Source organism: Mesoplodon mirus (genome assembly GCF_964341445.2).
Source record: "Mesoplodon mirus genome assembly, chromosome: 8".
NCBI lineage: Eukaryota > Metazoa > Chordata > Mammalia > Artiodactyla > Ziphiidae > Mesoplodon > Mesoplodon mirus.
In genome coordinates, this window is record NC_138984.1 from 86,413,645 (window position 1) to 86,440,011 (window position 26,367).

The 26,367-nt window shown below is 38.9% G+C and overlaps 1 protein-coding gene across 2 annotated transcripts in view; it reads right to left on the reverse strand.

Moving 5' to 3' along the window:
* The window catches only part of SLC25A12 (solute carrier family 25 member 12), a 92,969-nt gene extending 68,266 nt beyond the window's left edge, over nucleotides 1-24,703 (reverse strand). For both annotated transcript variants that reach the window (XM_082631167.1, XM_082631166.1), the window contains exons 1-3: nucleotides 24,622-24,703; nucleotides 23,624-23,677; nucleotides 5,226-5,368 (exon numbers count right to left, since the gene is read on the reverse strand). In XM_082631167.1, coding sequence (XP_082487293.1) covers nucleotides 5,226-5,368; nucleotides 23,624-23,677; nucleotides 24,622-24,633 — 209 coding nt within the window. In that variant the 5' untranslated portion in view covers nucleotides 24,634-24,703. The remainder of the gene's footprint in view (nucleotides 1-5,225; nucleotides 5,369-23,623; nucleotides 23,678-24,621) is intronic.
* Between the last annotated feature and the right edge of the window lie 1,664 nt (nucleotides 24,704-26,367).

A 26,367-nucleotide genomic window follows, 5' to 3' on the forward strand; every position in this document is an offset into this window, starting at 1 on the left:
CCAGAATAATTTTTAAAGCTCTTTTTCCTTTATTCTGCCATGGATTCTCCTATCTATAAAAGAACCTGATCAAGACTTCAGCAGAACAAAGGCAAACCACAAGCCACTAACTGTGGAGTGAAGAAACCGTTGCTTACTCCACACTTTGATAAATAGTTCGTTTTGTTTTCTTTCCTTTTAATTTATTTTTGGCTGCGTTGGGTCTTCTTTGCTGCGCGTGGACTTTTCTCTAGTTGCTGTTGTCTTCGTTGTGGCACACGGGCTTCTCGTTGCGGAGGCTTCTCTTGTAGTGGAGCACGGGCTCTAGGCACGTGGGCTTCAGTAGTTGTGGCTCTCGGGCTCTAGAGCGCAGGTTCGGTAGTTGTGGCGCACGGGCTTAGTTGCTCCACAGCATGTGGGATCTTCCCGGACCACGGCTCGAACCCATGTCCCCAGCATTGGCAGGCGGATTCTTAACCACTGCGCCACCAGGGGAGCCCATAGTTTGTTTTCTTTTAACGAGGATGAGGGGGCACCTTCACTTTTTACCCTACCTGCTGTTTGACTTTTTTCAAAGAACATGTATTAATTTTATAACTTTGAAATAATATATTTAATTAATTTGATGTGTTTTAAAATTTTCCTAGAGTTCCTTTTTAATTTACTGAATGGAAACTAATAAAATTTCAAAATATTAATAGGATAATTTTGTAATTTTTAAAACAACCAAGATTTCTTCATTAAACGTTTTTCTATATGCATGTAGAATATTAAAGGAAAACACTTGTGAAAAAGAAAGGAAGGAAAACTAGAGTTTTCCCCATTATAGGAGAATAGGGCCTCCTGATGAAATTCTGACTAGAGCTAAATACAGAAACTATGGTTCTAGAAGTTACAGTTTCAAACAAGAAACTGTCTAAATATTTCAGAGTAAATCACACAATAATGGTCCCTGAGATCTGCAATTAATGCACAAAATCATTTTGCTTTTCATTATACAGCCAGAACTTCAAAGTTTAAGCCACAATCTCACAAATAATGCTTGGCTAATGGCTTTTACTTTTAGACAGCCCATCATGCAATTTATACTATACAATGCTGTTTCTACATGGCTCTCCATAGCAAGCACCTGTATCAAAACACTCCTGCTTATTTTACTATCTGTTGGAGGAAAGGGAGCGGGGAAGAAGAGAAAGGGGGCAGTTTACGTGCTAAGAAAACATGGAGGGTAAGGGCAGAGCATGGGGCCACATTGGACCACTCCCAAACCGCCTTTTCCGATGCACTTAACTAAGTCACTCAAACTTGTTTATGCTAGTTCTATTAACTGAGATTTGGTCTGGGGTAATTATAAACAATATTATGTGATTCTGTTTCAAGTTATATATCTATAGGACTCATCATCAAAAAAAGTATAATAGAATCAAGGAATACCTCTTGGAGCTGGAAGAAAGACGGACCAACTGAACTATTCTAACTTTTCATCATTGCCCTGGGTAAAGGGGTGGGAAACAGAACAATGGGGAAAAGATAGTTTTTTTAAATTAAGAGACCTTAATCTTGTGTTATCGGGGAAGTCAATCAACCTCTCTGGAGCTCATTTTCTTTAAACGTTAAATGAGGAAGGGTTGGCTACTTGGAATAAGTTAAACATTATCAAAGCCTCTGATTTTCTTAAATGTATTAAAGAAACTTTAACAATGATATTTAACTTTTTTTTAACATCTTTATTGGAGTATAATTGCTTTACAATGGTATGTTAGTTTCTGCTTTTTAACAAAGTGAATCAGTTATACATATACATATGTTCCCATATCTCTTCCCTCTTGTGTCTCCCTCCCTCCCACCCTCCCTATCCCACCCCTCTAGGTGGTCACAAAGCACCAAGCTGATCTCCCTGTGCTATGCGGCTGCTTGCCACTAGCTAGCTATTTTATGTTTGGTAGTGTATATATGTCCATGCCACTCTCTCACTTTGTCCCAGCTTACCCTTTCCCCTCCCCGTATCCTCAAGTTCATTCTCTAGTAGGTCTGTGTCTTTATTTCCATCTTGCCCCTAGGTTCTTCATAACTTTTGAAGTCATAGACCCTTTGGAAAAACCTGTGATTTCTCCCCAGAAAAATGCAGATACAAATTCACTCATTTTGCATTATATTTCAGCAAGTTCAGGAAACTCTGAAGACTATCCAAGAATGGGAGGTTAAGAATCACTGTGTTTCTAGGGCTTCCCTGGTGCCGCAGTGGATAAGAATCCGCCTGCCGATGCAGGGGACACGGGTTCGAGCCCTGGCCTGGGAAGATCCCACATGCTGCAGAGCAACTAAGCCCGTGTGCCACAACTACTGAGCCTGCGCTCTAGAGCCCACAAGCCACAACTACTGAGCCTGTGTGCTGCAACAACTGAAGCCCGCGCACCTAGAGCCCGTGCTCCGCAACAAAAGAAGCCACCACAATGAGAAGCCGGCACACTGCAACAAAGAGTAGCCCTCGCTCGCTGCAACTAGAAAAAGCCCATGCGCAGCAACGAAGACCCAACGCAGCCAAAAAATTAATTAATTAATTAATTTTAAAAAGAACAAAGAATCACTGTTTCTAGAAAATCCCACCTTTCTCTGCTTTTAGAAATAATCTATATGTTTCATAAACATATATTTATATTTTTTATGACCTAACTCTATGAATCAGATTTCCTACCCAATCTCAATCTGATTTATTCCAAGGAGAGAGGGGAAAAAGGAAGTTTAAGATGTTTTTAAAATTTGAAATAGAACAGATTTACCTTTTCAAAAGAGAAACAGTTTTTGGTTTTTTTTTTTAAGTAAACACTATTCAACAGTATTAGATTCTTCACTAGCCAAACCCATTTTTGATTTATCCTACTCTGGCAACTTAAACACTTGATTCCACTTGACCACATTTTAACAACACAACTGATTCTGGCAGAACCACATGAAGCTTCAAATAAGATAGACAAGTAGGATGGATCAGAGCAGACGGTCACAAAAGGAAGCATCTGAAAAGATATGGATATCTGAAAGCAAGTCTCAGGCCAAATTAATGACAATAAATACTCTAATGAAAGTTTCTAAAAGAGCTTTAATAAATTTGAAGAAGGAATTCTGATTAAATATGATTAATTATTATATGCCTTACTGTCTAATCACTATTGAGAGACCCAATGACTGAACGGTCCACAGTAACTCAGCAGTTCATTTGACCTTTTTTTAAGAGACAGGGCACAAAATGTATACAAGTTCCCCGATATCTGCCATTGATAAATTAGACAAAATCTTTCCAAGATATAAAGTACTCATAGTAAATTTCATGCACTGTGCTAGATTCTGTGAGAAAATACAAATGAATACAATAATCCAGGATTCAAAGAACTTAGAAACCAACACTTCTACTTTAACTATTACAACAGCCTTCTAAACGAATTTCACTGCACACAAGTCTTGTCCTACTCTAACCTTCCATTTTTCTAAAATCTGATCGTATTTGTAATAACAGAAATAAGGTTTAAAGACTTAAAACTAGTTTTGCCTAGTTTTTCAAAGTTTTTCACACAAGCACCTCTACAGGTAGGAAAAAGAAACTGGGCCCTTGGAGGCCTGGGGCTGTAGCTTAGAGTTCACAAAGCAAGGCATAAAAATATTCCATTCCCTCCATAATACAGTCATACTTGGTTTTAATATAAAAATGCTGTTTCCCCTTGATTTGAGTAAACTGACACTCTAGTAAGATGCACCTTGTAACTTCTGTGACTGCACACATGTATACACTGCCAGGCTAAAAATACCTCCAAGTCTGAGAGTCACAAGCCTACAGGATACAAAGCTTAGCACATGAGGTCCCCAGCTGCACTCCAACCGCTACTCTGACAACAACAAAGTAATGCCACAGCCGCACCGAAGTACTTATAACACAACCTCCTCAATGTGTACGTAGCAGAGACATGCAAGTGGCCCTTGATGTTTCATGCCACTGTTGTTCCCTTTCCTGGAATTCTCCTCCCTATTTGTCCAACCAGCAGCAAGCTCCTTTTTGTCTTGCCAGATTTCACTCAAGCATCACTTCTTCTAAGATACTCTCCTGACCACAGAAAACATAGTTAACCATGCTTTCTTGGGTGTCCTTTGTATGTTTCATATGGTTCTACTATAACACCTTATTCCCAAAGTATTACTTTTTTTTCTTTGTTTACTGATCCTCTTTCTCACTAAGCCATGAGCTTCTTCTTATGGTCAGGAACCTCATTTAATTTGTTTGTATTTCTAATGTCCAACAGTGCCTGGCAAATGGTGGTTGTTCAATAAATATTTGTCAGATAAATGAGTACACAGATAAATGAATAAATACCACTCTCTAAATTCTTCCCTGATTTATTTTTCTTCATAGCAGTTATAACCACCTAATGTTATAATTTACTTTTTTTTAATCGTTTTTTAAGGCATATATACTTTTCTTGTGATTCCTTAACTTAACCAATTTTCAACTACCAGTTCTTTTTTATTATTATTATTTTGAAGATGTTGGGGGTAGGAGTTTATTAATTTATTTATTTACTTTTGCTGTGTTGGGTCTTCGTTTCTGTGTGAGGGCTTTCTCTAGTTGTGGCAAGCGGGGGCCACTCTTCATTGCGGTGCACGGGCCTCTCACTATCGTGGCCTCTCTTGTTGCGGAGCACAGGCTCCAGACACGCAGGCTCAGTAGTTGTGGCTCACGAGCCTAGTCGCTCCGCGGCATGTGGGATCCTCCCAGACCAGGGCTCGAACCCATGTCCCCTGCATTAGCAGGCAGATTCTCAACCACTGCGCCACCAGGGAAGCCCCATAATTTACTTTTAAATTTTGTTTATTGGTTTTCTGTGATTTATTCACTGATGGAATTCTAGTATTTAGAACACTGCCTAAAATATAGTAGGTACTCAATATTTACCGAATGAATGAATGAATGAATGAATGAAAGACAGTTACCTGAAAACCACTCTGCTCAGATTATTCAATATAAAATACGGCTTTTGCACATAATTTGTTTTCAAAAAAAGAAAAAAAAGAAAGAAATGCTAGTATATTTGATAATGGCACTAAATAAGTGCCAATAAGTTTTTATAAACTTCTAAGAAAAGATACATTTTATTAATATTAAAATTCCAGATGGTCATGGGTAAATTCATGGTTTTCCTATTTTTTAATATAATATGGAAGAACATTAGTTTTTTTAAAAAGTGCATAAAGGTTCTTACCCATCCTTGGTTTGATCAGCTACTCCTGCCAAGAGCTGCACAATCTTCGGATTGCTATTTGGATCATTATACAGTCCAAGGTAGCGCTGGACAAAGTCTTCCGGAGTCATGTAATGTTCTCCATTGACCTCAGTACTGGCATACTAAAAAATAAATAAATAATGTATACTTAAAAGTATTCAATATCATTTCGGAGCCAAGAAATGTTTTCTGAAAAGGTAAATTAAAGGCCAGTATCATAATCAAAATAAGAATAACAAATGCAGATTTTTCTCTGGATGGTCAAAAAACAAACACCCAGAGCCTGAGTTAAGAACGTCAGTAAGGTACTGATACATGCTATAATATGGATGAACCTTGAAAACATTGTAAGGTAAAGAAACCACACAAAAGGCCACATACCACATGATCCCATTTATATGAAATGTCCACAACAGGCAAATTCAGAGCTTCAGAGAAAAGAGTAGTTGCCAGGAACTAGGAGGAGGGGTGAATGGAGAGTAACCACTTTACGTAGGGGGTTTTTCTTTGGGGTTGATAAAAATGGTCTGGAATAAGATAGTGGTGATAGTCATACAACATTGTAAATACACTAAAAAACACTGACTTGCATACTTTCAAATGGTAAATTTTATGTAATGACTTTGATGTCAATCAAATGTATGTATAGATATATATGAAAAAATATGAGAAAGACGAAGAAAGCTGAAACGGCAGCCAAGTGAGCAAGATGGAAAGTGAGAAGATAACATCTGGAGACTTCCTGCCTGCAAGAGTCGGGGGTGTGGGGGTGGGGATGGGGACACAACCTGCCAAACCTTGCATGACAACAGCATAGCAAACAAGACCTGCCATCATAGGTACTCATTCTAAGTTCCAGGAGCGAGGAAAAAACAAAAACATTCTGCCTTTTACGTCAATAATTTTAGTGAATAAAATAATAATAATACCTGCCTATCATATAAATGCCTCTTTATACATTCAGGGTTTTATGTACTATGGTGTGACCAAACATGAACAACCAAAGCCTTCACCTTTGGGTTGTAGTTGATCAATTTAGCTACTTCAGTCAACTATCAAAGTAGTAACATCAGAAAATTTGTCAGAATTGAGGAATACGAGGGCCCACTAGTGCCAAGCACAACAAATTCAAACAAACAAAACAAAAACCCACACCAGAGCCTGGCCCATCATCATAAAATTGCAGAACATCAGGATAAAGAGAAAATCTTAAAAGTTTTCAGAGAGAAAAAACAGGTCATATATAAAGAATTATGAATCATGGGCCTCAATGTTTCCCAACAGAAACAGTAGAAGCTTGAAGACATTGCAGTAAGGCACTGAAAATTCTAAGAGAAATGATTTCTCACCTAGAATTCTAAACTGAGTCAAACTTTCAACCAATTGTAAGAGTAGGTTAAAAGTACTTTGAGATAGCCAGGTTCTCAAGATTTTTTTTCTCCCTTTATGTACCCTTTCTCAGGAAGCTACAAGATAATTCGCTCCATCAAAAAGAGAGCATGGACCAAGTAAGAGAAAGACAGGGGATCCAGGAAACAGATAATCAAACCCCGTAAAGTGGCCAAGGGAAATCCCAGTACAACATTTGTGCTGCAGGTCTCTGGAGTGCCATTCCTGGCTGGGGCAGACAGAGGGCTCCAAGAGGGCAAGCCACTGGGGAAACTGGAGTGTCAGGGTATCCAAGGCATTTGGTATGTGGAAAATAACATAGGGAGGAGCTTAAATCTTTACGCAAATGCCCTCCTCTCGATGAGACCTACTCTTTTTTTTTTTTTTTTTTTTTTACGGTACGCGGGCCTCTCACTGCTGTGGCCTCTCCCACTGTGGAGCACAGGCTCCGGACGCGCAGGCTCAGCGGCCATGTCTCACGGGCCCAGCCGCTCCGCGGCATGTGGGATCTTCCCGGACCGGGGCACGAACCCGTGTCCCCTGCATCGGCAGGCAGACTCCCAACCACTACGCCACCAGGGAAGCCCGAGAGACCTACTCTTCATCAGCCTATTTCACATCACCACCCATGCCTATATCATGTTCCCAATTCCCCTAGGGTGCCCTGCTTTTTTTCCCCCTGGCACCTATCACCTTCTAACATACTATATATTTTACTTCTTTATTATGTTTCTCCCAATTAGAATGTAAATAACACAAAAGAAGGAATTTTTGTCTAGTTTGTTCACTGATGTATCCCCAAGCACCAAGAATAATACCTGGCACATGGAAGGCACTCAGTAAACATTTGTTAATGAATTAGTACTAGGTACACAAATCACTAAGTAAATGAAAAGTTAGGTAATTTTTAACTCTATAAAAATAGTAAATTATAAATAAGTACTTCTTTTGTATAAAAATAGAAAATATTATAATACATGACTTGGCTGAAAATAAACAGAACTTAGTCATAATAATGTAGATACCAAACATTAATTTAATAACAATTACAAATATGCTCATAAGAATGGAGGGAGAAGAATGGGGGAGGAAGTAGTATAAAGAAGCTAAGTCCTCAACTGCTATAAAAGAAAGTCAGTAGTGTCTAGAAACAGCAGTATAGAAATATGGGGCTTTCCTGGTGGCGCAGTGGTTGAGAGTCCACCTGCTGATGCAGGGGACACGGGTTCGTGCCCCGGTCCAGGAAGATCCCACATGCCGCAGAGCGGCTGGGCCCGTGAGCCATGGCCGCTGAGCCTGCGTGTCCAGAGCCTGTGCTCCGCAACGGGAGAGGCCACAACAGTGAGAGGCCCTCGTACCGCAAAAAAAAAAAAAAAAAAAAAGAATAGAAATATGAAGGGAAATATCAAAATGAATAGCTAGAAAAGTTACAAGAGGTTGCTTCTAGGAAACAAGATGAAGATGAGAAGGATAAGAGCAAAGGACAGTTGGTCTGCTTTTTGGTTAAGCATTTCAAATGTCCTCATTTGTGAATCTGTCTAAACCAAGCCACTAGCTCTTTCAATAAGGAGAGAGTTAAATTTTTAAATGTTTCCTTTGTTGTACTCTGAAAAATACCATAGAGGCTATCACAACAAATGCTCTATCAGCCTGCACAAGAAGCAGCCCAAAGGTGGACACATTTTTACTAACTGGTACTACCAAAAGCACCTTACTAATATCACCCCAAAATAAAGTCATGTTCTGTCTACATGCTATAAAAGTCATTCCTGAAAGGGTCCTGGGTTTATATCCTGGCTCTACCACTAACTCGCTGTGAGTCCTTCAACGATGCCATTCTCCTCCCAGGCCTCTAGATAAAACACGCATCTGTAAAATGAAAACTAAATAATCTTTGAATTTTAAAACATGCAAACACAGGATAAAGAAAAAATAAACTGAATGGCATTGATAGTGATAGTGAGTGGATTCTACTAATTCTAGTCAACTGCTTCTTCTCCTCCTTGAAGTTCTTCGATGTATAACATAACATTGTTATGCTATACATTGACATGTATACCCTGACATGTTTACCAAGATACGAAAACCACCAGAGTTAAGGACAGGCAGGAGTGGGGAAAGGCACAATGTCAGGGAGACTACTGCAACTGGAAAGAGGGATCAATACAAGGAAGTATAAAAATAGAATTTTAAGAGACTGACAAGTCAACAACTAACTAGAATGAGTGCCAAAGGTATGAGAAACATACACCGGGAACCAAAAATAATGATTCATTTTGCAGATAGGTGGGAAGGGATTGGTGGGAGGGAAAAGAAAATAATGTTTAGAATAGGCCTTGAAAGTAAAATTTAATTTCAACTGCAAATGGAGAGAAAGGGTATTTCAGGCTTAAAAAAAAAAAAAGCAAACAAATACAGAAATTTAAAAAATATATTTATTTCTTTTTTGGGGGAGGAGGAGTTAGTTGGGGAAAGAAATGGTAACAAAGAGAGGGTATACAAAGATATGTAGAAGAAAGTGAAGCTGAAAGGCAGTTTAAGACCAGATAGTGGAAGACTTGGAATGCTAAACTGAATAGTCTGTACTTTATCCTGGCCATGGGAAGCCACTGAAAATTTTACGACAGGAGAGAGACATGATCTGACCTGTGCTCTCTCTGGAGGCAAAGTAAAAGATGGACTAGAGAAGAGAGAAACTGACTGGGGGCAGGGAGACCAAGCAGTGGCTACTGCAATGATCCAGGTAAAAGAGACTGAGGCCTGAACCAAGGCAACGGGAGTGAAAATGAAAAACAATGGGGACCCTTCACCCACTGCTAGCGGCTTTTTGTTTTATTTATGATTTTAATATTGTCAGTTCATACCATTCAAAATTCAAAAGGATATACAGTGAAAAGTCTTCCTCCCACCTCTGTCCCCAGTCACTCAATTCCTCACTCCAGGGGCAATCAATTTCTTGCATATACTTCCAGAGATGTTTTGTGCATAAACAAGTAAATTTTATATATAAGATATATATATATGTGCCAATATATATACATACAAATATGTATGTATGAATATTCTTATCCATTTCTTTTTTACACAAATGATAACATACTGTTTACATTGTTCTATACACCCTGCTTTTTCAAATTCAGGCCTTTTAAAAAGTGATTTAGGGCTTCCCTAACACACAGTGGTTAAGAATCCACCTGCCAATACAGGGGACACGGGTTCGAGCCCAGGCCCAGGAAGATCCCACATGCTGCGGAGCAACTAAGCCCGTGTGCCACAACTACTAAGCTTGCGCTCTAGAGCCTGCGAGCCACAACTACTGAGCCCACTTGCCACAGCTACTGAAGCCTGTGCACCTAGAGCCCGTGCTCCACAACAAGAGAAGCCACAACAATGAGAAGCCCATGCACCGCAACAAAGAGTAGCCCCCGCTCACTGCAACTAGAGAAAGCCTGTGAGCAGCACTGAAGACCCAACGCAGCCATAAATAAATAAATAAATAAAATTTTAAAAAGTGATTTAGCAATATATATGTACATACACACAAATATACATACATGTCATATATAAAGAACCATAGAAATGTTCATATTCTTTGACAAAGAATCCTGGGCCAACTTTTATGAGAAATTTAAAAGAATTAAGAACTAAATATAAAATAAGAAAATACAAGAGATGAGTTATGGTGATCTTCGTTCTCTCACTTCACAATTTGAGTGTTGCTTTCTTTAATCAGCAGATGTCAATTTTTAAAAGAAACAATATGAAAACACTTCAGAGTTAGTATTAACAAAATACAGCAACTAATTGTTCATTTCTTTTGTCACAGAGGTGTCTAATATCTAATACTAATACCTGAATTTGATTGCCAGGACTATCACCACTATATACACAGAACACAAACACACACACACAGAATGTATACTGCACTTACTGAATCACCAGGATTTCACAACATTCTTGACTTTAAAACTATCAGGAAATAGAGCAGCCTTAGCACAAATCACCAAGGACACAGTGGCCAACAAGGAAAACAAATGCTTTTGTTGACACGTACTTGGAACAGGCTTTGCCAGTATCTTAGGTTATAAATGATGCCAGGAGAATCACTTACCCTGAGGTATTTTGCTAGTGTTTTCCCCAACTCTCCTAGTCTATTTTAACTTGATTTTAACTGAAAGATAAAGTGCATAGCTCAGAGGAAAAAAACACAAGTCTTCTCACCTACAAGGAGTCAGTACTTGACTTCTGCAGGAGACAGTTAACTAATTAACTCATTAAATTAGAGACAATTACTTGGCAATGTCAGTGAGCCTGCTGCCTGAACAGACAAAACAGAAGAGGGAATTTAGAACTGAAACTAGAATCTACTCAGTCAGTCAAGAGACTAAAACATTTTAGGTATTATGTTAACAAAGAAAAGCAGGTACCTCAAAAACAGGTGATACGTTTAAACCAAAAAGTATTTTTTAAAAGAAGACTGAGCTGTTTATTTTAAATAACTTCATTGCTTCCAACATTTATTTTAATTGACTGGATAATAATGTTTAAACAGACAAAAAAAAAAAAGGGGGAAACATGGCCTAAAGTAACACATACAGCTAGAAATAGGAAAAGGTTAAGTGGCCTTATTGAGACCTTCTCTTTCTGCTAACCAAAATGACTTGCATGTTTACACTAAAAATGATAAAAAGCAATGTAAAAAAAAGTTTTGGATCTCCTAGGCTAACACTTTGCTAAAATTTTAATATATTAAAGTAACTTAGTAGTTTCACAATATCATTTCTTTTTTTTTTAAGTTTTTAAAAAAGTAATTAATTTATTTATTTTTGGCTGTGTTGGGTCTTCATTACTGCAGGCAGGCTTTCTCTAGTTGCGGTGCATGGGCTTCTCACTGAGGTGGCTTCTCTTGTTGCAGAGCACGGGCTCTAGGTACACAGGCTTCAGTAGTTGTGGCACGTGGGCTCAGCAGTTGTGGCTCACCGGCTTAGTTGCTCCGTGGCATGTGGGATCCTCCCAGACCAGGGGTTGAACCCATGTCCCCTGCATTGGCAGGCGGATTCTTAACCACTGTGCCACCAGGGAAGTCCCACAATATCATTCCTATTTTGTTCCTATCATTTCAAAAACTGAACTGACTTTAAATGAAATTAACCAAATATTATATCCATACTCCAAATAACTTTAGAATTAATCATTTGCCATTTCAAATATGTTTCTTAAGCAGTCATAAATCCCTCTTGGGCAAGAAGTCAAGGACACATGAAAGACATAGACAAGAAGTAGCTGACAGTATCTGAATAAAAATAGGTAGTCTATTCTCTCGATTAAACTTTTTCCTAACATAACGCAAGTATTTTAATGTAAAAGTGCACATAGCTTTGACATTTCCAGAAATATTTGAATTTACTTTGAGTATAGTTCATATGTGTTTGAAAAAGCCTTGACATTCTGAAGCTTGAGAAAGAAAATGGATCTTAATGAAAAATTAGAATCTTTATACATTTATTCAAAATTATTGCTGATAAAAGACAGTAGGATTTCATATACAGATTTATGTTGTACTTGCACTGAACTACCTCTAGCACCAAGTGATAAGATCATGTTATCCAGAAATGTTTTGCCTATCAAGCCTACAGATCAACACATCAAGACCTCACTTGACTGTAGTAAAGTGGGTAACAGTAACTCCTTTGCAATTTACCAAATTTAACCTTAAGTAACCTTTAGAATGTATGCAACCTACATCACAGGTTAACTATAAAGTAGACTTTATGTAGTCTATACACAACCCTAAATTTCCATTGAGTAAGGAAAAAAAAAAGGTTAACTTAAAATTCAATGACATGAATGAGTAAACCCAAATAGTCTAAATGATATTAAATTACCTGTTTAAATGGTTTAAGTTCAAAAACAGACTTTATTTGATGTTTGATATTTCTAAAAGATTTTCCAGAGATTATAAAGGAAAATTCTGACAGGCTGTGACTAGAAAGTTGGTTACTTTTAAAAAAATTATACAGTGTGTCAAGATAAAGGATTTTCTTTTTTCAGTAATACCAAAACAAGGTAATATACCTAAAAGCACTACTTATTAAGCCGAAAATCTGCTTAAATCAAATCTTTCAGGTTACTTTGTTTTCACTTTTAAAACATTTATCAAGCACCAACTTTGTGCTGGGCATCAGGCCTGGTACTAGGGATGTAGAGATCAAAAAAACTTAGCTCCAGCCCTCAAGTTGCTCAGAGAGGATGGCATGATGGACACTGAAACTAAGGTCAGAAAACAGGGACTAAGCCTGGGTCGTTAACTAGTAGAGATTTCTTGAGCAAACACATAGCTTCTCAGAGTCTCTTTAACAAGAAGTTACAGAAAGATAGGTATTTTTGTAAGGGAGAAAATGAGATCTTGAACACCAAAGTACTTGGAAATTGTAAAGCTAATGCATATTGACATAGTTATTCTAAAATGCTTAGAAAACACAGAAAAGCAGAGGATCCCAGTTTCCCTCCTTGCGTATTGAATTTTTCTGCTTCTGCTCGAACATGAAGGAGTTACTCTTCTAACTCCTCACCTTTATCCAAACCAAGGTTTCTTTGGGGTTGACTTCCACTATTCTTGGGTTTACCAGAAAATCAGTCCTGACTGGTCTAGGAAGCTTCATCTCTGCTCAGCCAACATGTGGCTGTAATATGAGTCAAAACACACTGTTCCTCCAAGACTTTGCTCCAATTAAGATACACTGACATTTCAGATCTTAACATCCTTGCGATTTCAGTAATTCTCAAACGACAACGTCACAAAGTTCAGTAACTACAAATATCACGTAGAGCATTTCCCATATAGAAAAACGAATTACATGAACAGTGGAGGAGAAAGACAGGTACCAAGGCAAGAGCTGAGCCTATGAAGCTAATCCTCTTGCTGTCCTTCACTATCATTACTGCTCTTACTCCTAATGGAAGCCAAATTTAGTCCGGAATGCATGCCCTTTCACTACACAAGCACTCTATGCAACAAGCAAAGACCGCAACAGATCCAACAACACAAACCCTGTTACAATAGTACAATGTGGAATTCATCCATCATAAATACTATTTTAATGAGAAAAACTAATTTTTAACACATATGGTCACATAAATTTTAACAACTCTGTTGAGCCACATTAATGTTTTTAAACAGAGATTTTAATTAGTGACACAAAATTTTTCTGATATTTACTAAAATCTACAAATGCATTAGGAAAAGGCAGTTTTATACATCTAATTAGCACTTTCAGTCGCATATTTCACGTATACTGGAAACAAAACCTTCTAGTTAATTTTGCAAAGAAAATTCTCCAGAAGTCTGCCTTTCTCACTCTGATTGCTTCATGAAATACTATTCTCTTTTTGCTTTAATATATGTATTTTTTACTGTCCATTACAGCAAGTCCTACTGTCAGCTACTAAACAATGCAATTTCTAGAATGAGGAGGTGTAAGATTCTCGTTAATCACTGAAATCAACTAAAGCTACCATAATAAACTAAGTCTATCAAAACAACCCCTAAAAATGGCCGAAAACCTTGGAAATAAAATAATGACCCCAGACAAGTCAATAACTGGAAGTAGAATGCTTCTCAGGGCAGATTAAGTTGAATAATTAATTTGCATTGTTTTTAAAATAAATACTTCAATCTCTTGGCCTAAGTAACCATGGGAACATACAAGGAGCGTATATACTTATAAGCTGGGGCAAATCACGTTTGACAATCAAGGTGCAGCTCCTAGGAGTACAGAATGCTTTACTGTTGGTAAGCCTTGATTAAATAGTAAGATTTTTGCCATGGAGAAAGAAGGCCCTTTATCCTGGTAGGGAGCAAAGACAGATCAACAAAATGCAACGTAGGAACCTGGCTTGGGTCCTGATTTTAAAAAAGCAACTTTAAAAAAAATCAAACAAGGGACTTCCCTGGTGGCGCAGTGGTTAAGAATCCACCTGCCAATGCAGGGGACACGGGTTCGAGCCCTGGTCTGGGAAGATCCCACATGCTGTGGAGCAACTAAGCCCGTGTGCCACAACTACTGAGCTTGCGCTCTAGAGCCTGCAAGCCACAACTACTGAAGCCTGTGTGCCACAACTACTGAAGCCAGCTCACCTAGAGCCCGTGCTCTGCAACAAGAGAAGCCACCGCAATGAGAAGCCCACGCACTGCAACGAAGAGCAGTCTCTGCTCACCACAACTAGAGAAAGCCCGTGTGGCAGCAATGAAGACCCAATGCAGCCAAAAATAAAAATTAAAAAAAAAAAGTTATCTTAAAAAAAAATGAAAGAAGCATGGAAATTTCAACAGTGAATGGAAATCCATGTGGTTAAGGAAAAATTTTAGGTGTGACAACGTATTGTGGTTTGGTTGGTTTTTCAGAGTCATCATCTTTTAGAGACAGACACTAAAGTATTTATGCATGCAGTGACAGGAAGTCTGGGAATTGCTTCAGAATAATCCAGTGCAGCTGCAATATAGATGAAGCAAAATTAGCTATGATAGTTGGTGAAGATCAGTGATGGGTACATAGCAATTCATTATGCTACCTTCTTTAAATTCATATGTTTGAAATTTTCCATAATAAAAAAGACTTTTTAAAAGGTTACAAAAAAACAATGAGCTGATTCTACACTTACTACCATACCTGTATTGCCATACAATATTAAGTAAAAAAGGCATGTTGTATTAACATACATAAAGTAAGTCTCTTCCATTTACCATACAACCTTGAGGAGGTTGCTTAACTGTTCTGGGGCTCAGTTTTCTCATCTATAAAATGGGAATATTAATGGCACCTACCTTATAGAGTTGTTCTGAGGATTGCATATGATTTGTATAAAACACTTAAAACAGTGCCTAAGACATAATAGTAAGCAAACAATAGCACAGTTCTAGAAGCCCAATACTGGCCATGGCACTGGTTTCAGTGAACGATGTTTCAGAAATTTCAGCAGCTCTAAGTAAAAGAGAGCTGGACAGAACAGGGAGATGATGATGTTTTTTAAATTACACACATAAAGAATGAATTACAAGTCTCTCTTTCACATCTGTGTCTTGGTATTTCTTGGCTGGACTATTTTTCCTTCTCTGATTCAGAAAGAGCAACTGAAGGGTCAAAAGAAAACTCTGCATGTATCTTCCATAGTCTCCCAGTCTTAAGACCATGGCTGCACCCCTTCTCAGAACCTACAGACTTGTGAGAAATTACCTCTTACGGTGGTATTTCTGAATGTGAGGATTTGTGAAGATCTTCAGATGTATATCTCAAGGATGTGAGTAGGACTTCCCTGGCGGTGCAGTGGTTAAGAATCCGCCTGCCAATGCAGGGGACATGGGTTCAATCCCACAGGCCGTGGAGCAACTAAGCCTGTGCGCTACAACTACTGAAGCCGGCGCACCTAGAGCACGTGCTCCGCAACAAAAAGAAGCCACCGCAATGAAAAGCCTGCGCACCACAACGAAAAGTAGTCCCCGCTCACCGCAACTAGAGAAAAGCCCACACACAGCAACAAAGACCCAACACATCCAAAAAAAAAAAAGAAGAATGTGAGTAATTAACTGATTAAATGTACATAATCATAAACACTTACTAGCATCTTAGTCACTTTATAGGTCCAGCACAGTTATCTGGGGAACACAAGGGACTGAGATCCTTTTCAGGAAAGAAAAGTCCTCACCTCAGAAGAAAAGGAAGGGGACAGAGAACTAAGCTTTACTAGATTCTCCATGTGTCAGGCACTATTTACACATTACCTTATTTATCTTTATAACACCCCTACATGCTAGATATGGTTACTCTTTCTAGACAGATGAGGAAACAGACTCCAAAAGTAATGTAAACACCTAAGGTCATATAGCAAAAAGGGATCAAATAAGGATTCAAGTTCTGGTTAGATTACAAAGCCCATGTAGGTTCCAGCTACACTCTGTTGCCTCCTGGATGAAAAGGAGTCAACCAAGGCCCAGCTCAAGATATTCTAAGAATGCTGTGGACAGGAGGAAATTGAACTGAAAGAATCACAGTCTACTCAAGGCAGTCATCCACGAGAAAGTACAGAAATGTATGAGAAAGCTTACATTTCAATATGATCTATCTAAATACAATGTATTTAAAATATAAATTGAATCATTCCACTTCCAAGGTGAAGGACCTTTAGCGGTTTCCACGACACTCTTTATAAGAAGAATCCAAACTCTTCTTCATGGCCTACAAACAAGGCCCTGCTTGGCGTGGCTCCTTCAGCCTCATCTCTTACTGGCCATGCACCCCCTCACTCACTGATGCTTCAGGCACATTGGCCTCATTTTTGTTTGTTGAACATACCAAACCCTATCAACATCTAGGCCCTTGCACTTGCGGAACTCTCTATACCTACCTTTCAGTTCTCAGCCCTAATATCACTTCCTCAGGGGCCTTCACTAGCCACCATCTTGAAAAACAATCACCTTTTCCATCATTCCATTTATTGGGCTTGTCACAATCTGTAGTTGGTTTTAGTTTGTTTATTTGTTTCTCAGTGTGTGGGCTTTGTTATTGTCTGTCTCACCCCTACCTAGAATGTGAGGTCCTACCTTCACTAAACTCCTCTATCTTATCTACAAAGGTAGAACCACACATATGGCTGGCCTATCACATAGAAGACAATTAAAAATGTATTGATTGGTAGTAGAACATAGATGGCATTTCATAACACATTTTTTCATCTTTTCAATTATTTTTTAATCTGTCTAGTTGATTCAAGGATAAAGTCTTCACTATGTTGCTAGTATGCCCTTAATGCCTAACACTTTTTTATTAATGAGAACTCTACATAGTTTACGGCAAATACTTTATAAACTAAAGATAAAGGTTATCATCTTCAATTCCTATAGTCTGAAAAACTGGTGAAAACCTGTTAATCGGTGTGGCTAAGAAAACTATAGATCTCCTTCTGTGTGTCTCTTACTGGGTTCTACAACCCAATTTACACTGCGAAGTCCTTTTTTAACTTCAGGTTCTGAATTACTAAGTTCTTACTTTTTAAATTATTCACTTGCTCAAAATTTAATACATATACATTGAAATTTTGTTTTTATTTTGCCCGAATTCTTTCCCCAACCAAGTTAACATTATCTATCCTTCCATACCTTTCTTAATGCCCATTAAATTATATCAAACATATATATGTTTAAATATACATACAACATATATGAAGTAATGTTTAGAAAAGTAGAATCATTCTACATAAGCTTTTTTACATCTTTCTTTCCTCATTTATAGTACATTGGAAAACCCTCTAAATCAGCTGGAATAAGTCTAACTCATTCTTTCTCGTATCTGCATAATTTTCCATGTTACGGTTATTTCATAATTTTTCTACCACTTCCCTTTGATAGCACTTGTCCCCCCCCCCTTTTTTTTCTATTTTTTGAGGGACAATTGAGCGCTGCCACTAACAACCTTGTACATATATGTTTTTATGAGTATTTTTATTTCTCTGGGATAAATATCCCAAAAGTAGGACTGCTTGTTTAAGTGGTATCTTTTTATTTTAAACCATTGCCAACTGCTTTGCAAAGAGTCTTTGTTTCCACAAATGCAGTATGAGAGCACCTTTTTTCTCCACATTTGGCCTCAGTAGATGTTATCATCTTTCAATACTTGATAATCTTATTAGAACTGTAATACTGTGGTACACATTCTACACTTTGGAAAACATAGTCCTAACTCATATTTCAACAAAATAGAAAAGTCTCCTGCTAAAAGCCCTGCTTAATTCCCTTCTCAGCCACAGGTTACTGCCAAAAGTAAATAAATACGTAATATATAAACAAATATTTACTGAATAAAGGACATTTCTTTCAATCAAAAATTTATGTTGGGGCTTCCCTGGTGGTGCAGTGGTTGGGAATCTGCCTGCTAATGCAGGGGACACGGGTTCGAGCCCTGGTCTGGGAGGATCCCACATGCCACGGAGCTACTGGGCCTGTGAGCCACGACTACTGAGCCTGCGCTCCGCAACGAGAGAGGCCGCGATAGTGAGAGGCCCGCGCACCGTGATGAAGAGTGGCCCCCGCTTGCCACAACTAGAGGAAGTCCTCGCACAGAAACGAAGATGCAACACAGCAAAAATAAATTAATTAATTAATAAAAACTCCTACCCCCAACATCTTCTTTAAAAAAAAAAAAAATGCTTGTGGCATCACATTTATAAAAAAAAAAAAAAAAATTTATGTTATCATAAAAACCCTAAGGAAGAATCACTCTTTGCTTTACATTAGCAGCAGCATCTTCTATACCTACTTTCTAATGTAAAATAAACAAGATAGAAAAAATGCATTTTCATAATTTTATATGGGATATGATCTTCATTGTTACATTGGTGATAATGAAAAAAAGGACAGGATCAAAATAATATGTGGTTTAGCATATATAACGGTAGTCTCAACATATATTGCTTTTATCACAGAATACATTGGTAAATGAACAACAGAAAATCTATCAACTAAAAAAAAGACAGAGGGCTTCCCTCGTGGTACAGTGGTTAAGAATCCGCCTGCCAATTCAGGGGACACGGGTTCGAGCCCTGGTCCGGGAAGATCCCACGTGCTGCGGAGCAAGCCTGTCTGTCTGCCACAACTACTGAGCCTGCGCTCTAGAGCCCACAAGCCACAACTACTGAGCCCACGTGCCACAACTACTGAGACCGCGCACCTAGAGCCCGTGCTCCACAACGATGAGAAGCCCGTGCAACACAAAGAAGAGTAGCCCCCGCTCGCCACAACTAGAGAAAGCCCGTGCACAGCAACGAAGATCCAATGCAGCCGAAAGTAAATAAAATAAAATAAATAAATTTATTTTTTTAAAAAAGACGGAGATCTTGAAAAATCATTCACTTAAAACAGTTTTTTGTTTTGTTCTGGTTTGGTTTTTTCGGCCCCACTGTGCAGCTTGCGGGATCTTAGTTCCCAACCAGGGATTGAACCGGGGGCCACAGCAGTGAAAGCGCCAAGTCCTAACCACTGGACAGCCAGGGAAGTCCCTTAAAACAGTTTTTTGATAAACCTACTTTGCCACAAAGCACAGACCAAACCAGATTAACTCTTCATTTTGAAATTCGTCAGGCTTATAACAAACAGCCTGTGACATTCCTGTTGTCCTCACCTCACCTCCCTCTTCATTGTTTCTATTGTCTCCTTTTGCTACTGTATACCTCTGATGTAGCAAATTTGGTTAAATGATAGTGTGTGGGTGAGAGAGGTAAAAGAAGGCATAAATCAAGAAATGACAGTTGTAAGGGTAGCAACAGTAAAATATTAGCTTGACAGCTGGTTGTAAAATTATAGCTGTCTAACACATAAGAATTCATAGCTTTGCTCCAATTTTATGAACCTGGGTGGCAGGAAAAAGCAGAATCCTAGTGAATATTATTGTTCTTTTTTAATTAATAGAAAACATAGCTCATCAGAATTTGAGAAACAATGAACACAGACAAAATGAACCTATTTCTCCATACTCAGAACCATAATGCTTTCCTCTCATGAACTTGCACACATCATTCCATTAAACACAGATACAACAGCACTTTCAAACAGGAATATTTTGCTGTTTACAAAACAAATGATTTTTTGAGCTACACCGACTATTTGTGAATTTAGACAGTTAATGCCACAGATCTAAATTTTACAAAAGAGGGCTTTCAGCTGCATTCTAAAATTCAAAATTAAATCTTCTCTTTAAGTAGCTCAAATGACCCTGAATTCAAGTGACCCCCAAATCCTACCAAAACCATATTATACTAATAACAGAATAATCTAGATTTTAGTCTTTGACTATACTCTTTTTGTGAAACTCTAAACTCCCATGGGATCATTTTCCCTAGTCCCCCTCCTCCTCCTTCCGCTTCAATTGAGGATATCACTTATAAATCAGTCCCTTATTCCCTGTCTCGTTTATTTTATAAGTAGTCCCCCTAACCCAAGGATTCATCTACCACCTGTACAAATTTGTATCTGACTTTTACTTACTGGGACACATTTATTTAGCAACCAAACTTCAAACCGCCCCCCCCCAAATTCCCAAAATAGATGCCTTATAAATTAACATCTATTCTAAAAATGCCAGATTCACTACTCCTTCCTTTACTTTCATATTTAATACCAAATTCAATTGATTCATCCCTTCCAAAGTCCCTGGTATTGTCCTTCCATTCCATTTCCTCAGCCATCAGCCACTCCAGGTCATTATCTCCAACATGAATTATTTCAATAGCCTCTTAACTGATCTCTCTACCTACTTCCAACCTCTCCACACTTTATCCAACATACACAAAGAGCTGCCAGAATTCACCACTTCAGTTTGCCCACTCAGAAACCCACAGTGCCTTCCTACTGTTGCAAATCCAAACTCCTTGGCCAAATGTTCTAGGTAGTCACAGTGTAAAGGTACTTTTTTTCATCACCTAAGTAACTGGATTTTTTTTTCTTTAACTTCTTAACAAACACAGCTGCTGTTAGACCCTTACATACCTCTAGCTTTCAAAAGTCATCCCATTTCGAGATCCCACAAGTGGCAGAGTATAAGGGTTAAGAAGATGGATTCTATAGTTTGATTTGAATCCAAATCTCTACCACTTATGAGCTAAGTGACATTAACCAAGCCAATTAACTTCATCTGTTTAACAGGGACAATAATGCTATCTCCTAAGGTTGTTATGAAAATTAATAAAATACCCTTACCTGAAATATTGTAAATCAACTACGTCAATTAAATTTTTAAAAGAAAATTAATATAATACCCTTAAAGGACTAGGTCAATACCCAGCATACTACAGAATGATCAGTAAATGATAGCCACTGTCATTATTATCACATGACCACAATTATCTGGACAAACCAACTTGACTGTCATACCAGAGGCTATGCATTTGCCTTCATTATTCTTGACTCCCTCTACCAAAAACTGTCGGAGATGGAACCCGTCTCAAAGAGGAGCTAGTCACATGTCTATTACCATTCAAGTCTTGGCTCAATTCTCCCCTGTAATTATTCAATATACTAAACTAAATACAAGTGTATACATGGCACACAAATAATCCTTAGTAAATATATGTAGCAACATTAAGTTGTAAAGAAATGCATAGTTAGCATGTATTTTTGCCTGCTATTACCTCTAAAATATTTATAAACCATATGTATCTAAAACAAAACTTTCTAAATAATGTCCTACAGCTTCAAGTAACTATAGTTTGAAGTATTTCAGACAGAAATTTAAAAATCTATGTTACTTGCTAACTGCCCTCAAACTGATTCAACTAAAGCTGCTTCAGCTACTTGACGGTAAGTTATCTCCTCTGTCTCTTATCAATAACTCTTGGGTCAGTGCTTTACAGTTAGTGCTAAACATGCAATTATAAATTCTACAAATTTTCAGTATAAAAAATAAGGGCATCATCAAAATAATGTGTAAAAAGATAAGATTTAAAAGTTTTCAAAAAGCTAGGCACAGTCCCAGCTCTCTCTCTGTATTTGCATTCTCCCCGCTCCCCCAAAACCAAATCCATACAGAATCACAGATTTTTTCCATAGAATTTTTAAAGCTGAAAGGACTTCAGTTCACATTCCCTTATGGCCCAATGAGTCCCACATGAGAAGATGAAGCCCAGGAAAGCCAGATAATTAGCTTCCAGGTACCACAACCAGATAGAGGCAGGGCTGGCAACTGAACCCAGTGTTCCTAACACCTGGGTCAGTGCTCTGTTCATCACCTCCTGCAGCATTTCAAATGATTTCTTCCATGCCTACTTAATTTAGAAAATAAAATTAACTATATCACATGAACTCCTCATAAAACAATTGAGTACATGGTGTGGTTAACACTGACATATTTTTGGTTATTTTCAAGAACAACTGTGAGGAATAAAGGTTTTGAACCATAAATAGAGCATTTCTATCACAATTACTTTTGTTCTGGAAATGATGCTTCCCTTCATCAGATTTTATAAAATTTAAGATTCTCGTTTTCACTAATTGTTCATCTGTGAAGCGTGCTCCCCAACAATAGCTTAAGCAACTCACATGTCTCAGATAAAAATGTCATCTATTCCAGGCTGATCTGTATATGTTAGAGTCTGTTCCTAATATAGAATCATAGACTTTTGCAGTTGGAAGGAACCTTGGAGATCACCTCTCATTTTACAGAGGAAACTAATACCCAGCAGGGACCTGCCCAAGGTCAAAGTTTCTATACGAGAACCAGCCCCAGAATAGAAAGTTCTTAAAAGAAGATTTCAGAGAAAAACACAGCATTTGGTAGAACACCTTAGCTTGTCTCCCTTTATATGTACTTAGGTACAATTTCCTGCATGCATAACTTTTGAAATTTAAGAAAAGAAAGCAAAACAAAAAAACTAAGCCAATTTTTTAGAAGTCTACAGCAAGTCACTGATCCTAAAAACTTAGCAGAAGTAAAGGTGGATCCTTGCAAGAATCCCAAACAGTAACATTTTGTAACACAACCCCCAATGCCCATGGATATAATATAAATAAACAGAGGGAGAAAACACACACAAATTAAGAACAGCTATAATATTCTTATCTCTGTAACAAATTACACAGTTGCTTAGAAGTAGGAAAACTTTATAAACACACAACTTTCAAGGAAAAGAAAAAGAATTTTAATCATCATACCTATCAATTGCACAAGAGTGTCAATATGTTTTGAAATTTTATTTTGGTCACAATGGTTAAGAGAAGCTGGAAATTCTTTTTAGTGTTTTTTTTTTACATGTCTTAAGTCATGTTTAAAAAATAATGTGAGGGAAATCTTTTTATAAAAACTTAATAAGAGACTTATAATCTATATTATCTATTGTCATGTTCTTAAGAATACATGAAAGTAAACATTCCTGAAAGTTAAGGCCTAAAAAGTACTAGACTTACATCTCCCCCACCAAGAAAAAGCACAGCACGTAAGCCAATTTACCTGTAGGAATATGTTTCTTAACTCGTGAGGATCACCTCGCTTGGTTGTCTGCACCTGTAAGAAAAAAAAAAGCCAGTTAATGCTTCACTAGAGACCAGGCAATCTCTTGAGATTACAGTTCACAAATGCCAGCAATCAATGCTCTTATCTTTTATAAGGGCATTTAGCTTAAAACAAACCAAAAGCACTAATACTGATAACAACTGTCAAATTGGAGCTCTGTGACCATAAGGTGGAAAGACAGGTGTGAAGAGCCTAAAATATAGCAAATCTACCACATAGATTTCCCCTGGACTGGAAAGGGAAGGCCATGAGAATCAATCCCCTACCTTACTCCACATCCACCAGCAACACATTTGGCAACCACCCACCTTCAAATCAAGAGGCCATTAAGAGTAGAGACAACAGGAAAGTTGAAACTCCCAAATTAATCGCATGGCCTACTGGCCTTTCTTCCCGTGGAAAGCAATCCAGAATATAATTATCTCCACGCCCCTCTCTTTCTCCACCCAACCTAAAATAATGAAAACTGCTGCAACGTTTCTAAGTACTTTAGCCATCCTGCCACCTGCAGCTCAAATGCCAACCACTGCCCCCGGCTCCAGAGGCCCCAAAATCCTGTTACTCACCCCCTCCCCCACCGCGGTACACAGATGCCTTAGGCATCCCCGGCTATATATGCCACTTCCTCCCACTCCCTTTCTGATGCCCTCCAACCCCTGGCTCACAATCCCATGTACCCAGGGCAGGATACTACGCTTCCTTCACCGACCTGTGGTCCTTACAAGCCCCTCCAACTCACAATCCCTCCTCCTTCCCCTCCCCCGGCCAGGCATCCTCTCCCTCCGGTCCAAGCCCCGCACGGCTCTCCCTGGAACCCCAGGACACGCTATCTAACAACCAGGCAAAGAAGTAAATAGGAAGAGGTGAGGGGCTGCAGGCACAGTCCCCGGAATGTCTCTTATGAAATAAAGGCAGCAGCAGAGAGTTAGAGTCACCTTGACCGCCATGCTGTGCTCAGAAGCCGGGGACGAGCGAGTGAGCGAGCAGGGCCGAGCTGTCAGGGCACGCGCGCGCCGCCTTCCCGGCCGCGCCCGCCCGCCCTCCCTCCCGCTCGCCGGCGCCGCGCGCGCCTCTATGCAAATGAGCCCGGGGCGGGCGGGGCCGGCAGAAGGCCCGGCGTCCCGGCTAGAAAGAGCTGGCCCGCGGCGCGGAGGGGGACGTACCTCCCGCCAGGGAAACTGGGGGACCAAGCCGTGGGATTCCGGCGTGCCGCGTGGTTGCCGGCAGCTGAGTATCCGCCAGGAAAGCCCCAGGTCTCTTAAGGCCTCTTAGTGGGTGTGGCTTTGGGAGCCGACTTCAGCCAAAGTCGTTTTCTCCTGAGACTTAGAGCAACACTTGGGGCCTAGATTGAGCAAGATTTCGAAGGATCAAAGAACACGTCCCATTTAAAAGAATAACAGCAAGTGAATTGATGACAACTAAAGGGAAATACTGACAATAAAACAGATTGGGAACCACTCACTCTGGGGAAAGCCTAAGTAAACATAACGAGAAATAGGCCCTTAAATTGGCATGCGATGAATACGCTTAATACACTTGTGCTTCGTGTACTGTTATAAAGCTTTATTAGTAGACTCCACATTCCTAATCACCCAAATCCTTTGTGCATGAGGTGGGGCACAAATGCCTAGGGGGAAAAAATCCATTTGACAGGGCTGGCACTGAATCCTGGCCCAACTTGCCTCTACATAAACATTTCCAGCCCGGTCTAAGAAAGGGTAGCTCTACTTTGAACCAAAATAATGTCTCTCAAACTGAGACTTGCCATTATGACTATATTGAGCCGAATATTGAGTCACTCAACAAATGTTTGCTGGGCATCTATTATATGCCAGATACAGTCCTGCTTATAAAGACTACAAAGATTAATAACATATAGCCCTTACTGTCTAGGAGTTTACAGATGGTCAGTGCTTCCCCACAACCCCAAACCTAAGTGTATTTTTTTTGTTGTTTGTTTGTTTGTGTTTTTAAACCAAGCAAGCTTCCTGTTTAAAAAAAAAGTCTAACAACTCCAAGGTTTAGCTTATCTCATTTAGCGCTGTAATCCCTCTCCACCCTCTTTTCCATTTCCAGTGTTGAAGCTCACAGGAGGCTTCCCTTTTCTCCAGTCTCACTAATCATAATATTTGTGTTAAGTATCCAAGTTAATATTGCAGAAATGAGGCAAGTGGACTGGCAAATGGAAATTGTTAAGGAATGATATATTATTGCTTTAACTGTCTGCCACCATCACATCTCTTTCTTCAGTCCGTTCAAAGTTCTTTTAACAATGTAATTGGACATAAAGATTTACAAATTCATATTTTGTTTTACCAGCACCTTATGTCCCTGATACTCTGCTCTCTTATTTTATGAAGTTTCTCTAAGTAGGAATCTCAAGTTGTTTATTTTATGCTACTTTTCAAGGGAAGGATGTCTGTTTGTAGCCCAAAGTCCCTTAGTTTGAATAAAAGTACTTAAGGGAAAGGAAGGCATTTATTTAAAATGAAGGGATTATTTTCTATTGGAGCACATTGTTGTTGACCAAATCCATACCGTTGGAGTGAAATTTAGGGACAGACTGGCCACTTGTAGAGAGGAAGACAACACTACATTTAGACAGAACCCGCCACAATAATTCATAGGTATAGGCAGGCACCAGGCCACAATAACAATTTTCTTGAATAAAAAATAGCTGA